Here is a 16,451-nt window from a genome sequence, read left to right as displayed (position 1 = left end):
AAGAGGATGTAGCAGACAATTTTTTTTCAATGTCAGATCACTCACTTTCTTCCGGGGATGAAAGTTATGGAAAAGTCTGGGCTGGAAATGAGACTGGTTCTAGTAGCCTGCATGGTGGAGATACAGATGGAAAGTCTCTTCATGATTTCGGGACGGTTCGCAACTCAAAAGCTCAAGACGCTCTTTCTGAACACCCGCAGAGTGGATCAATGATATGGGAGTACTTTTTCTCCTCAAAATTGGATCGACTGCCAGCTTCAGGGGCAACTGCAGCAGGTTCTACATTAAATAAAAGTGATCCCGAAGAAATCACCCTCACTACAATTTACAAGATAATTATGGCTCATCCTGATTGAGTCCTTAAAATTCCAGAAAGAAGACACACAGTGGAAAACTGACCGACCTTGAAAATCAGTCTAGAATAAACAATTTGCGAATTTTGGGTATTCCTGAGGGCAAAGAAGGGACGGATGCCAGACAGTTTGTTATAGGGGTTTTCGAGGAAGCATTTACCGAACATAAGCACTGGGACTGGAAAACAGAAGTTCAGAGGGCACATTGATTCCCTTTCAATCAACGCAGAAAACGGGGACTAGGTGACAATCGGCCAGGAGCAATTCTTACTTGCCCAAATAATTTTCTGGCTTGTGAGGCCTTATATGATTTGGCCTGACTGGACCGGAAAAGGGAGGGCAAAGGTTGCTTTTGTATGGCGGCTGTGGAGAAAAGGTGGCTATTACACCAATTAACCCCCCTGTTTCAGGCTAAAGGTGCTCAAGTTTTTTTGCTTAATCCAGCTAATTTGAAGGTGGTTTCTCAGGGGCAAACGTATTTCTTTCAGTCCGAAGTTCAGGCAAAAGAATTTGTGCTGTCATTGTAGGAGATGGAGTGATTTTGAATCAAATGGCTATAGTATCTTGTTTTTTTCTTTAGGACGGGAGGGGGAGGATAGTGTACCTACGATTATCTGCATGTATGCAGCAGTGTTGCAGGATGACAGTATGCAGGACTCCCAATGGAAGGGGGTGTTAGATTTGTGGGTGGGATGGAGATCTAGCTCTTCATCACTAGGGACCTACGGTCTTTATGCCCTTTGAGGTGAGGGGTTGGGTGGAGGGAAGGGGGGGGGGGCTCCAGGTTCTATGCTTTTTTATGATTATTGAATCGCCCCTTGTGCAGACGGGTGGTTGAGATTGCTCATATGTTGGGATGACACATCAATCAGCGTAAGCACCCATTTCTGGACACTAATGTATAGGTTCTGGGCTTGCCCACCCATACTTTGTGCACAGCGTTTCACAATAAATCCATGTGTAGTTGCAGGGAGGTCCCTCACTACGTTATTTCCTATTTTTACTCATAGAGACGAGTTGATTAAATCCATTTATGATACTCCCTAGTATCTCATCAAGACTTCGGGGCCCATTATGATGTCGGGCGGATTGCCTCCGCCAGGCTGGCGGTGGCCACCGCCGGCCTGGCGGAGGCAATCCGCCCGACATGCATGTCCTGATTCCCCCCTGCCAGATTAGGATGGCGGAGGGGACAGCGGCGGATGGAAAAACCGTCCGCCGCTTTACCGCCGCGGTCGCCCTGCTGATAGATTGATAGATCAATATGGTGGCGGTGTCCAATGGACACCGCCAGCCATATTACGATGGCTAAATTCAGGGGACTTTCCGTGGCGGCAATGCCGCCACGGAAAGGCAGGCGGTGATTGCTGCTGGGGCCCCCCGCGGGGCCCCCAGGTGATGCCAGTGTTCGGGGTGCACATGGGGGGTACCTATGGTACCCCCCCACATTTGCATATGCAAAGCGGCAGGCACCGCGCGGTGCCTGCCGCTTTGCATATGCATATGCGTGCTGAACTGTTTATCATTGTGGCGGGCGGTGCTGAGTGCACCGCCAGCCACAATGATAAACATGTAGGATGGGCCCGCCACTGTGGCGGGCACATCCTAATTCCCCCTACGGGACCCCCGCCCTTATGGCGGGTGGTCCCGTTCTCCTCTCTGTTCATTCTTGGAGCTACTTAGCCCACATTGTCCACTATCTTACACTGTACATCCTACAGTGTCTTAATATAGGTTAGCATTCATTGCTAATTTCCTGGAATGTAATAGCCCCTAATACTGTGACGGAGTAGTGACCATTGGCTTACTACCTTGCAGGTTGCCCATTCTATTGGTCCTGAGGAAGACCCAGCAGAAGGGATCAAACAACCTCTTCCACATGGGGTCGAAGCGTCAACTTCTTTCGTGCTAAAGCGACCTGTACTATGTACATCTGAGCCTAGTGATGGATAAGCTCATTACTGAATTAGGCTTCCACAACTTGTTGGCCTCATTACTAATTTTTCATGTTCTTTGCTAGACAGGTCATATCTTTTAGCATTGTAAATATTGTATAGGATTTATATCTTATGTTCTTCTTTCCTCACTATTCTTTCACTTCACACGCACACCCTTGAGCACTTTTTGTCACATTATCACTATGGAGCAACCTTTGCTATATCATTTACTGTAATTGGAATGATACATGTCTACATAAACTGTGTATCCATAACCAGGTCCAACCTGGTCATTTTGAGTTATTGAGTTGGGGTCTTGTAAATATCTGGGTTCTGTTTCACCCTCATGATTATTGACAGTAGTAATTCTGTTTCATGTATCAATATTAGCCCATTTCCAACTGTGATTGGGTATACCACTTTGTTATGTACCTGCATTGGTGATAGGCTGCACAGAGTGGTCCATCGTAAGGAAAGAACAGAAATGCTCCATTTCTTTGCAAATATAGAGCATTATTCTGATTACTCCCTTCATGGAAAGCAGCATATTTGGTTGCTGCCCAGCATGGCATGAAAGATAGTAAATATGCCCAGTAATCTTTTCACAAAAGGCAGCATTCTACCATGTGGTTGTTGCTGATGGTAACATGTACCTAAAGACGAAGAGAACTAAGGATCCCTTTTATGAAAAACTAATGGCTAGGATTGGATACACCCAAAAAGTAGCAACAGTAACAGTTTTTCAGCAGTAGCCTCATACAGAAGCATTTACTCATGCTAATTTACTAGCACACGTGTACACAATTGTGCATTTTTAACAAAACTGTGTTTGCATAATAAGACTTATCTTTTTCTCTTTTTCCATGTGGAAAATATTTTCCCGGTAGAGTACAACTTAGTCTGTTCTCCAGTTCAGGGATAAGAGAAAAGTAGGCCAGGGATTAACTCCGTCAACTGACAGAAGTACATCTACGACAGCATGCTGGGTAGAACCTGCCAGTTGAAACTGTTGTGCACATTCAAATTCATAAGTTTATGGGCACTCACTAACTTTCAATGTCATCAGACCTAGGCTGTATATGTGCCCCAGTGAGCAGATTTACTGGTGAAAAACTACATATGAGTAAACCTTTGAAGTTATTAGTTAATTTGTGAATACATATCATTAATTTAAGCATGCACCACAAGCCATAGTGCTCTTAAGTTTAACTCTGCTACACAAATGGATTCATGTATCGGGTCCCAGGTGTCTGGCGTCCTGTTTCTAAAGTAATGTCAATAAACAACAACAGCGTGCATTCAAACAATATCTGTACAGAGTAATTACTTACTGGCAATAGACTGGTCGTATTCATATGGTCCCACCATAAAGTGAGGAAGGGACATGATAAATGCAGCAACACAAATTACCAAGGCTCCACAACCAATCACGCGAGGCCTATGGACTCTGCTTCCGAAGAAACTGACAAAGACAATTAGACACACACTTCCAATCTGCAAAATAAAATGGAGACGGTTACTTAGTAAAAACAAGTGCAGCATTATGTCTACATTCTACATGCTCTAAACATTACCAATTTTACAATAAATCAAAATTGTGAATCCTGATATTATAAGGATCTGTATTGACCATTAATTGCACATCCCCACTTTGGGGTGAGGAATGCACACTAGTTGTTTTGCAAGATACATGTTGTGTCCTCAGTTTATACATCAATTCAATTGTATTGAATATACACCATGAAATGTTCCACATACATTAAGGCTTATACTTTGGGAAGTCACACATGATTCCAACCATTGATACACGCACACTGAAACACAATTTCACCACCAGAACCATTCTAACTCCATTCTAATTTAATTAATATGTGTATTACTCTTGGTCAAAGACATATTTGGAAGCCAAATGTCATAATTTGAAATGAAAATTGTTAGAAATTGGATTTCTGGGTAGCTGAGACTTGCACCAAAGCAAGGCAGAAAGCACCACTCTAGTCAGTATAAGGGAGTTACAATACTAAAATAGGCCCTGCTCACCCCCTTGGTAGCTTGGCATGAGCAGCTTGGCTTATCTTAGAGGCAGTGTGTAAAGCTTTTGCACATAACCAACAGTAAAACAGTGTACACAGTGTACACCACACCAGTTTAGAAAAATATCCAATTTTTATATACTTAAGACAAGACCAAATACGATAAAAATCCACAATACTATACTTCAAAATCTTCAGTGATCAAAGTATGCTTTAAAGGGAGTGCGTGGCTACCTGTCGACGGGAATGGCCGCTCAGTAGACTAGCTCTGGAGCGCCACCCCCGCATTATCTGTTTAATCCAGTGTCCTGCCGGCCTGACTTGTACCCTGAAGCCTTTGCCCCTGTCCGGTGGTCCCTTACGACAGTGTGGGCAAGTTTGGTCCTGATTGGTGGCAGTGACCGGGAAGAGCTCTATCGACAGCATCCTCGCCGGCGGCCCCACTGGGAGAGGCGCGTCTAGGGCGGAGGACGGAACTAAATAAGACCACCGCCGCAGCCTGTCACCCCAGAGACCAGAATGCATGAAGAAGATGTCATTGCCTATGCTTCGTCCAGACCCGGTGTGCGCCAGCGTGAATTTCTCAGCGGCCTTGGGTGCGGCGGGGCCAAAAGGTGTTCTATAGCGTCCTCGCTGGGGAGAAGAAGACCCGGCCCTCCTGCCCCCATGAGTAGCACTGCAATCGGCCCCGCGACCACTGCTCTGTTCTCTGCCGGAGTCTATATATACGCCTGCATGAGTCCCGCTGACGGCCCTGAGACCAACCACGGACCTGATGCGAATGGTGCACAGTCCTGGGGCAGCATTCAGGGGACTGATATAAAGATCTGCTAATTCCTGGGGCATGCTGGGCAGTCCCTGCTATTGCACTCGAGAGGGTCCATCTGTGACAACGAGGGACCCGCTGGCAATCCCGGGTCTGGAGTGGTGACCGGCGTCCTTATTGTATGGCCCAGTGGTAAATCGGCGAGGCCTGGTGCATAGACCCATTGATCTGTATATATCACCCGCTGGGTGACCAGGGCCTGGCGAGAGCGGTGGAAGAGACCCAGGTGACCTGAGGCACGGTGTGCTTCCCGGCATGACGGGAATCTCTTATGCTGAGTCCCAGTGTGATTGCACATTGTTCTAGTTTACCATGCTACCCTGTTAGCCTCAATTGGCCCGGATTGACGAAGCGTGCAGCAAGCCTTGTCGAGGAGAGTACGACGCGTCCATGATGAGGGTGAAGGCCTAACCCTACCATGGACCCCTCTTGCTGTTGTGTGAGCTTGGTGGGGCACCCCTAGAGCTCATTAGACAATACTTTCCCGGTGAAGTACTCCTCTGGCTGGGGTGCACTCTGCGAAAGCCAACAGGCTGGGTGGAGGCCTCCACAGCAGGCAGCGGGGAGTAGCAGCGGCACTCTGAAGCCGGGTGGTGCCACTGGAGCAGTGACCATTGCGTCCGGCCGTAGCAACAGGACTGCAAGACAAACCAAGCTGGAGAAATTCACCTGGCAAAAACAACAGAGGAGTGATCGGGGAGAGGTGGCAGCCTCAGATGATGCAGCGGAACCCATGAATAAGGATCTCCTTAAAGTGATCACTGCCACTAAAACGTCCCTCGAAGCGAGGATCAACACAGTGGCCACTGATGTGGGACTAATCCGAGAAAACATGAAGAAGATCGCTGAGTGTGTGGGCACAGTAAAGAGCGCAACCATGGAATTGAGCAGCAACACTAGTCTACTCAAGCGGGAAGTTACTGAACTCTGTGCCTCCCAAGAAGCAATGGCTCTACATTTGGATGACTATGAAGGTAGAATGCGCCGGAACAACGTTCGTATTATAGGCGTTCGGAGCGCGCGGATGGGCAAGCAGTGGACCTTTTTGTCGAGGACCTGGTCCTCAAGCATCTACAACCCCGAGGACTCTCCAAATGTATCTCGATCGAAAGAGCGCATCGAGTGCCGGGAGGTCATCCCAGGCCAGGGGTGCCTCCTAGGCCTCTCCTTGCCCGCAAGTTCAATTTCCGAGATCGGGACACTTCTCCAAACTGCAAGGGTGGTCCCGCCGTTACTCATCAAAAACAGCAAAGTTATGTTCTTTCCTGATTTTACACTGAGAGTTCAGAAACAGAGACGCAGTTTCCTAGAGGTGAAATGGGCTCTCCGAGACCAAGAAGTTAAATACGCAATGATGTTCCCCGCCAGGTTGCCACTGTAGGCCAACGGGAAGTCATGGTTCTTCACTGGCCCAGAAGAAGCATGGGACTGTCTGGAGGGATGGCGCACTGTGGAAAAGAAGGTAAAGAAGGGATTCTCAGCAGCTGATGAGGCTGAGGATTGGCATTAGCAGAGACGCTCCCCTCCACCTTCGGACTCTGATTCCCAGGGACACACTGGGGGGCACTGATCTCAGACGCTGGTAACACTATGTGCTGTCACTCTTGATCCCTGAAATCCCCCCAGAGCGTTCTTTGTGGTAGACTCGTAAGTTTAACGTTCAGATGGTGAGAGTAATGGGTACTGTTCTGTTCGGGAGAGGGGGCCACCCGTATTGGCGAAGTATCATTACTTGTTATTGTAGGGGAGACTCACTCAGCGCTCGAATTCCTCTTTTGAACTGTTACTGGTATGCTTTTTTCTTCATATTTGATCACTTAGTGGTGATTGCTTCCTAAATAGGGACTGTTGACACTCGGGTCCCTGAGCCGAGGCACCGTTTGATGTAGGTTAATCACCCAGGTTGAGCCAAGGGTTATGTATAGTGTTGGGGATGGGGTCGGGTCGGGGGACAGGGAAGCTATTGATTGTCAATGACTGTGTTGGGAGTGGGTTGGCTCAGGTTACCTCGAATTGTTCATGGGTGGGCGACAGGTGCTCTGCATGTTGGGGGTGGTGGCGTTTTTTTTGTCCCGTTATGCAGGGGGGCAGGTTGGGGGGTGAGGTATTCCAAATTTGGGTATGTTTGAGTTTGTTTTGTAGGGGGGATTGTTTTCATTGTTTTAATGCAGGAGTATGAACTTGCATCTTCTATCAGTGCGTCACGGCTGGTATCGACGCTCAGGTTACTGATCTCAATATAATAGCACTGGGGGACGCTGTAACACAGTAAGAACAATATCTCAATTGGATTCATTTACAACATCAGAAACAATTGCATGTGCAAGACATTACAAGAGAACTGGGAAAGAAGAGAGACTCAAAACTTCAAGTAGTTTGGAAGTGCATATAGCATCATATATTTAAGGACATGTTTAAACAAAAACAATCGTCAGAACAATTTAGGATAACAGCACTGGAGGCATATAATGCGTGAGGCAACCCAAGGGGGCTTAGTGTGCTACGTGATAGTGAGACGAACGGTGTCGGCGCAACTGACATAAGGGTGAACACAGCAAAGGATGCATATTGACAACAAAAATGAAAAACAGAGTATATACAAGATTTGTTGGTTCCTCTTTAGTGAGTTGGTATTGGTAAGTATTTAGGGAACCAAGGTAGAGAATGCGCCATGAGTTGCGCTGTATAGTGGGTCGACGGCGTTTCGATTCCACTGATTTAGGATCTTCATCAGGACCGGGCTGCCGGATGATGTCAGTGATGGAGGAACATGTGCCAAATATGGAGCCCCGTAAAGCACGGTGAATGGAGATCAAAAGATGGTCCTGGAGAAACTGGGGACAGTAGAGGAAGCAGGAACGGGTCCCCGTCCTGTCCGATGTGTAGAACAAGGGCAATAGGTAAAAGGTGGGAGCAGGGTTGGGCGATCCACTGCCCCGTTTCTGGGAGGATAATGAAGAGAAGGCAAACGAAATGCGGTGGCAGAGTCGGGAGATCCGCTGGCAAGTGACTGGAGCCTCCCCTCGCAGACACCACTGCTCGACCGAGGATATGGGGGCCACACAGGTGCCGGAATGGAAAAGAGGTGTTGTCCTCTTTGGAGATTTGTGATAAACTCAACTGAAATAGTCACAATCTATGAGCTGGGTGAAATGTGTGTCACAAGGGGCATATTTTCTGAGATGGACACATTTATTAAGTATTAATAATAGAGCCCCGGGGAGGTGGTGGTCCCCGGGGCAGCGTGGGGGGATTGGGACCCCCCCACGCACTTGTTTTTCAGCCCCTGGGACGGGTCGGTCCCCGGGGCTGCGGAAGACCACATAGCCCCACACATACAATAATATAAGCCCCAGGGAGGTGGCAGTCCCTGGGACTGTGGGGCACCCTGGGCCCCCGCAAATGAGTTTGCAATTGCCCCTGGGCCTGGCTCACCCTGGGGCTTTTTCAAAACGAAGCGCGGGAGTGCAATCTTCATTTTTGAAAATAATTTCAGTGGAATTTGTGACCCCCATTTTGCTTTCAACCAAAATTATTTTACAAAATGCTCTTTTGTGCCCTGGGGGTCCTTGTGGGACCCCCTGAGCAGTCCTAGGGGGTCAGGATGTTTCTACCCTGCCCCATTTTCTTCTGTTTTTAACCTTTTTTCACTGTTTTCTTGTGACTCGGTTCTACCGAATCACAAGATGGCTGCCACCACTTCCTGGTTTGGAGTGTTGGCAGCCAATAAAATGATCTCGTGGTTGGGAAGGTTTGCGAACCCAACGCTGCCCCAAATATCAAAACTTTTTCTTTTTCAAATCTCTCAGCAACTACAGAACGGATTTACACCATTTAACAAAAAGGGCTCTTTCCGAACCAAGGGCTACCTTTTTGCCAAATTTGGTGTAATTCCGTTAAGCAGTTCAGGCTGTAGCATTGTCTAAAGTTTCCTATGGAAAATTACATGGGGAAAATGCATTTTGGGACCCCCCTTTTTTCTCGGCCCCCGCTCAACGAATCCCACCGAAACTTTCAAGACAGGAGCTGACCGGAGTGGGCCATTAGTTTTGAAAATTTACCAAAGATTTGTCAACCAGCGTTATTGGGAAAACAAAAAACTAGGGGCCAGATGTAGGTAGCCAAATACCGGTCGGTAACGGCCGAATTCGGCCGTTACCGACCGGTATTTGGCTTTTGAGATGTAGGTGCCTGAAAACAGGCCATTTCGGTAATTTTACCGAATCTGTAAATATCCCGGTCGGTAAATTTACCGACCGGTATTTTTACAGAATGGGTAAAATCGAGATGTAGGTGGGACTCTTCTGAGCCCCACAAGCCCTAAAAAATCGGTATTTTACCATCAAATACAAGTTGATGGTAAAATACCGATTCAGGTGTGCATGCACATGTGTGCATGCACACCTGTGCCATATGACAGGCAGACCTGCCCTTAGGGCAGGTATGCCTGCCACATGGCACCTGAACCCGTTTTGGGGGTGCTAGAGGGTGTCAAAGTGACACCCCCTGCACCCTTGTGAAATTCGGTATTTACCGATTCGGTAAATACCGACCGGTAAATGCCCAATCATTCCTATGGGCTTCAAAGCCCATAGGAATGAATGGGCATTTACCGGTCGGTATTTACCGAATCGGTAAATACCGAATTTTACCGATTCGGTAAATGCACATCTGTATTTACCTACATCTCGGTACTTATATTTTACCACTTCTTAAATACCGAATCGGTATGATTCGGTATTTAAGAGGTGGTAAAATAATTTTACCTACATCTGGCCCTAGGTCCTAACAATAACTACCTACTGGCGACCGCCAGTAGGTAATATATATCTATATATTTTTTCCAAACACTTCCCTTCTACGGAAGAAAAGAAAGGGTCGCACTCTGGCTTCGGTTTCCAAAACCTTTGATGTTTTATTTTTACAGGTTACAATTTCTCCTGGGACAAACAAACCAACCCGTTTCGGTCTCCATGTCATGAATGATGTAATATGTGACGTCACCAGCAGTGCATTGCGGTGGCACGAGTTATAGTTAGCTCAACTAACTATAACAGTGGAATTTCTATTGTTTTGTATGAGTGAAATGTCCCACTAACTATAACGTCCCTAAACATATGTTTTTTCAATGAATTTCAAAGGTTTTTTAAAGGCTAATTTCTAACTATAACGTACCTGAAACCTATGTTTTTTTCAGTGAATTTCAAAGGTTTTTTAAATGCTAATTTCTAATTATAATGTTCATTAAACCTATCTTTTTTTGTGTTTTTTTTAATTATCATCCCATTCTCAACCTGGAGAAAACTGCAAATCTCACCACTTTCCATCGATACCTTCCGCCTACAAAATCACCACAAAGGAGAGCCACAATTAACGCTAATGATATGCAAAGTAGGTGTGAAAAAAAAATCAAAAAAACACTTACACATTTTCAACAACCAGCCAAATCTGCAATACGATCCAAAAAGCAGGCGATAAGCCGAGTTAGCAGTAACACATTAACATCAACCTTTAAATGGTGTAAGGAGGTCGACTATCTACTGCGTGAATTAGATCCAACTCACAGCCACATTTAAAGACCAACACGTGATAGAGCTACTGATCATTAAGCATGGGCTGTAAATTAGTTCCGCTCGCGGAATTTGCGAAAGTTTGGCAATTTTGCAATCCGCGAATCGCGTGAAATTGCCAAACAATTCACAATTCGCGTGTTGCCGAATTTTTTTTGCTTGTTCGTGCTTCAAAAATACAATCTCGTGCACGCGGCGTTGACTTACCGTGATTCTGAGTTTGCCGTGTTGTTTTCCTCCCGGTTTGCGTGCGCTGCGACTGTTTGGATCTGGCTGCGTGATCTCGCCAGACTTTTCAACCGCGAGTATGACATGGAGTCCCGCCACATTGCACTGCGAGACTTTGAGATCGCGAATATGTCATAAGGGCCCGCGATCACATATCAAGAGAGTAAACAATTGCGAATACGCAACATGCAACCCGGAACAGGAAATGCGCAACGCGAGCATGCAACTCGCAAACGGAAACGGAAATGCGCAACACGAACAGTGAAAAACAAGATGGCCGCGCCCATATGCGACCGCATGGGTAACTTTGCAATTGCCGCGATGAAAAAAATCTGGCGAAGTAGCAAAAATAAAGTCGCGTATTTTGCGAACCGCGAGTACGCTTTAGAGCGAATTCGCGTACCGCAAATTTGCAAAATTCGCCCATGCTTACTAATCATGCAGCTCCGACACCCAACAAGGCCACAACACCCAGCGCTACCACCACCAGAACCTCCCCCCGACCACCCCCGCTACTACCACAGAGGCAGCGCAAAATAGGACAACGGACCTTCCCCAAATACCTTGTCCCCTCAGCCACAAAATAGCTGAATGTTGGGAAATGTGGCAACCGACTATGTATGAAGCAGGCATGTCACCCATCAATGATAATGCACGCAATGCCAAGTGTAACACTGATGTGCTACACAGACCTCCCTATACAAAGCACACACCTCTCCATGTGGAGATATACTATTGATACTTGTAGAGCAGTGCACAGTGGTCGCAACCATGTTACCTCAGGCACTGTTGAAGATCTCGCTCATGTAGTTGTGTTGTCCCCCCCCCTGGAAGCGGAGGCGGAGTGAGCTGGTCCAACGTACACCACTCCAGCATAGGAGTATGAATAAATAGGCCAGGCCCTGGGCGTTGTTCACTTGCAGGAAGACCAACGAGTCTGCTGCCATGACCGCAGGCCTCTTCCACACAAGCCCCCAGCGAACCCAGCGGCACGGCACCGCAGACTTATGTCTGTACCGACTACTGCCTTCGATTTACACTGTGGATGGCAGGGCTCACAATTCAGATGCAGTGGCGATTGCAGATGACGCACTCCAGTATGCAAGACACGTTGCTCCCTGTGCGGGCCTCACAGACCACGTATGATCACAGGCTGTGCACACGCTGAGTGCTTCAGGTGCTACTAACTCAATGTGCCATAATTCATCACCACGTGGCCTTATCAAGGCAGAATTCATTAGACAATATACATTGTTCCCAGTGCGGCCCTCAGTGCGTATCATCGCAGGGTGTTCACACGCTGAGTGCTCCAGGTGCCGCTAACTGCGCAGCTCAACTCAACTGAACGCCACGTGGCTGTGCTCCCATCCTGACTGCTGCCTCCGCCCTACACTGGGGTTACACGGTTCACAATTCAAGATTAGTAGCGACGCAAATTGGGTAAGAGACTATAATGGGTTAAGAAGACCAAATACTCCCAATCTGTGCAGCTCAAGTCAACGTCACCTGCCTGTGGGCCTTTGCTGACTGCTGCCTCCTGCCTACACTGTAGAAGACCGGCGACACGTGGTGCCAACTAACCCTGTTCAACACAAGCCGATCCCACATGAGTAACTGGTTCCTGAGTCCTGAATGGCAGGGACCCCAACTTCGTGGCTGCGACCAGAGCACCAAACTCCCTTTAATCAATGAAGGAGTTGTGCATATGCAAGGCCAGCGACACGTGGTGCCACTGAACCTGTACTACGTAGGCCGATAGGGCTAGCAATGTATGCACATGGCTATGTGCCCTTGCTCACCGCTACCTCTGACCAACACTATGGAAGACCGGTGACACATGATACCACTAACCGTCTTCAACACAAGCTGATCCCACATGTGTAACTGTGTCCTTAGTCCTCAATGGCAGTGACACCAAATCCATGAGACAACCACAGCAGCAGACTCCCTTCGATCAGTGAGGCATATTTCCATATGCAACGGCGGAGACACGTGGTGCCACTAACCCTCTTTAACACAAGCCGATCCCACATGTGTAACTGTGTCCTGAGTCCTGAATAGCAGTGACCCCAAGTCCATGGCAGTGACCACAGCACCAGACTCCCTTCGATCAGTGAGAATTATTTCGATATCCAAGACCGGCGACACGTGGTGCCACTAACTCTGTTCAACTCAAGCCGATCCCACATATGTAACTTTGTCCTGAGTCCTGAATGGCAGTGACCCAAGTCTGTGGCAGCGACCACAGCACCAGACTCCCTTCGATCAGTGAAGCATATTTCCATATGCAACGGCGGCGACACGTGGTGCCACGAACCCTATTTAACACAAGCCGATCCCACATGTGTAACTGTGTCCTGAATGTCAGTGATCCCATGTGCGTGGCACTGACCACAGCACTACACTCCCTTAGATCAGTGAGGCATATTTTGATATGCAAAGCCATCAACACGTAGTCCCACTAATGCTCTTTAGCACAAGCCAATCCCACATGTGTAACTGTGTCCTGAGTCCTGAATGCCAGTGACCCCAAGTCCGTGGCACTGACCACAGCAACACACTCCCTTCGATCAGTGAGGCATATTTTGATATGCAAGGCCAGCGACACATACTCCCACTAACCCTCTTTAACACCAGCCGATCCCACATGTGTAACTGTCTCCTGAGTTCTGAATGCCAGTGACCCCCAACTCCATGAGACAACCACAGCACCAGACTCCCTTCGATCAGTGAGGCATATTTTGATATGCAAAGCCGTTGACACGTAGTCCCACTAATGCTCTTTAGCACAAGCCGATCCCACATGTGTAACTGTGTCCTGCGTCCTGAATGCCAGTGACCCCAAGTCCGTGGCACTGACCACAGCACCACACTCCCTTCGATCAGTGAGGCATATTTAGATATGCAAGCTGGCGACACGTAGTCCCACAAACCGTCTTTAACACAAGCCAATCTCACATGTGTAACTGTGTCCTGAGTTCTGAATGCCAGTGACCCCAAGTCCGTGGCACTGACCAAAGCACCACACTCCCTTCGATCAGTGAGGCATATTTCGATATGCAAAGCCATTGACACGTAGTCCCACTAACCCTCTTTAACACAAGCCGATCTCACATGTGTAACTGTGTCCTGAGTCCTGAATGCCAGTGACCCCAAGTCCGTGGCACCGACAACAGCACCACACTCTCTTCGATTAGAGAGGAGTATTTACAGATTGAAGACTGGCAACAAGTGGTGCCACTGAACCTGCACTACGCAGGTCGGTGGGGCCACCAACGTACGCACATAGCTGTGGGCCCTTCCTTATCGCTACCTCTGGCCTAACCTACGGTCAGCAGGGCTCACAATTCAGATACAGTCCCGATTACGCATGACGCAGTCCATTAGGCAAGACACATTCCTTCCAGTGCGACACGTCCACATCAAGCATCATCATAGCTCATACATTCTCAATGATTCTGGTACCACTAACCCTATTTAACACAAACCAAACCCACATGTGTAACTGAGTCCTGAGTTCTGACTGGCAGTGACCCCAACTTCGTGGCAGCGACCACAGCACCAGACTCCCTTCAGTCTTATTTGTTGTTCTTTTCTTTAAATAATTTTTTTATATGTAAATCTATATATGACTATGATTCTACTTTGTCCAACCGCACAGGGACACTTCCGGGCCCAAGAAGGTTGTAGGGAGTATGTTGCTAATGTGTGAAGAGGGTGCGTTACCTGCTTATGTGGGGAGAGGGAGCATCAAAGGGGTATCGCTCACAGAAAGAACTCCGATATGTTTTCACAAATGCCTCGGACAGATGCCAGCTGACGGACTGAATCACAAAATGATTTTTCAATACTTATGTAGTGTGAGTCATGAACAGTTCGCACCCAGGCTTGCAATGGGACAGCTGCGGCCCATTCGCTTGACTCACAGACGCAGTACTACGAGCCGTCTGCGTCATTGTGTCTATCCCTGCCCTGTTCCGACGTATGTCACGCCACGCCACACCACTCTGATTACGTTCCAACGTTGGCCCCACATAGCTACCTGTCGCAGGCGTACTCGCTGTTTGTGTGCAGGTCACTGGTGTAGTGCTCAACATCTCATGGCCACTCCCTGAGGGCAGGTTTGCACACACACACCACACCTATCTGGCACATGCGTCACAGGCCATGTGACCACGCAAATATAATAGATCGACAATGTCACATCCTTTATTGCCGGTGCTGACTAGCTGGCGAATGCTCCACGGCTCTCAACCATAAAGACACCATGAAAAGTTGCGCAGAAGGTTAGTTGCACCCTCAGATGGAAGGCCGTCAGCGGCCTACCATCCCCTTGGCGCTGACTTCATATTCATGGGGTTAGTGCCTCCCCAGACTCATGTGGCCATCAGCAGCCTACCGCCACCTGGCACGGACTTGAGTTCCACAGGCTTAGCGACACCAAATCCTGAGGTGGTCTCCGCCATTGACGACTCAGGACTCAGCGGCATGTGTGAAATCTGCCGGGCTGCGGAGAAGCTGATGTGGTCTCCACCATTCAGGACTCAGCGACATCTGTCAGATCCACGAAGAAGCTGATGTGGTCTCCACCATTCATGACTCAGGACTCAGCAACACCTCTGAGATCGGCGGGGTTTTGACGGGCATGTGAAGTCCGCCCACTGCTCCACACTCCGTTGGCACCAGGTAATTATTTGCTCATGGATCCGCAGAGGCGACAGTCTCCCTCTCTCTCTCTCTCTCTCTCTCTCTCTCTCTCTCTCCCTCTCCCTCTCCCTCTCCCTCTCCCTCTCCCTCTCCCTCTCCCTCTCTCTTTCTCTTCCTCTCTCTCACTTCCCTCTCTTCACTCTCTCTCTCTCTCTCTTCATTCCTTTCCTTCTATCTCTCTCTCCCTTCTCTCTTTCTCACTCCCTTTCTTTCCTTCCCTTCTATGTCTCTCTCTCCAATCCTCACTCCCTTTCTTTCCTTCCCTCTTTTTTGCTCTGGCTTGTTTTTCCTTCTCTGTTCTCTCTCTCAGTTCTTTGATATGCGCATTACACAAGTCCTTATTTTGTGCTTTATTTTCCAGGCTCTGTAGTCGACATCCATGGTCCCCACAGGAGTCTTCCACGTTGCTGTTTTCTATTATTCTTGTTAAATTGTGTTTATTTGTTTATTTTTTATACATGTGCCTTTGCTATGTCTCAAGATATATGCTCCAGTGGTTTTTACGAAAATTAACTTTGAAAAAATATATATTGGGCTACATTGGGCTATATATATGTTAGAGCCCAAATGTAGCCCAATGTAGCCCAATGTAGCCCAATGTAGCCCAAAGATGGCCACCAGAGACAAAAAAAATCTAATGTAGCCCAAATATAAGCCAGATGTAGCCCAACTATAGCCCAATGACAGAATGTCCCAGAGTGTTCTAAAGAACAACTAGAGTGCTAACAGTCTTACTTATGACAAAAGTATGGCACACCTGAAGTCATCTTGATTGGAATAAAGTGGTAACACTTAAA

At 47.8% G+C, this 16,451-nt stretch overlaps 1 protein-coding gene across 1 annotated transcript in view; it reads right to left on the bottom strand.

The window, feature by feature from the left end:
- LOC144773529 (solute carrier organic anion transporter family member 2B1-like) overlaps positions 1–16,451 on the bottom strand; it is a 442,157-nt gene that overhangs the window by 278,506 nt on the left and 147,200 nt on the right. The window contains exon 4 of the mRNA XM_078658590.1: positions 3,622–3,784. Coding sequence (XP_078514716.1) covers positions 3,622–3,784 — 163 coding nt within the window. The remainder of the gene's footprint in view (positions 1–3,621; positions 3,785–16,451) is intronic.

Source organism: Lissotriton helveticus, chromosome 8 (genome assembly GCF_964261635.1).
Source record: "Lissotriton helveticus chromosome 8, aLisHel1.1, whole genome shotgun sequence".
Lineage (NCBI taxonomy): Eukaryota > Metazoa > Chordata > Amphibia > Caudata > Salamandridae > Lissotriton > Lissotriton helveticus.
This window is presented reverse-complemented; position numbering and strand designations above follow the sequence as displayed.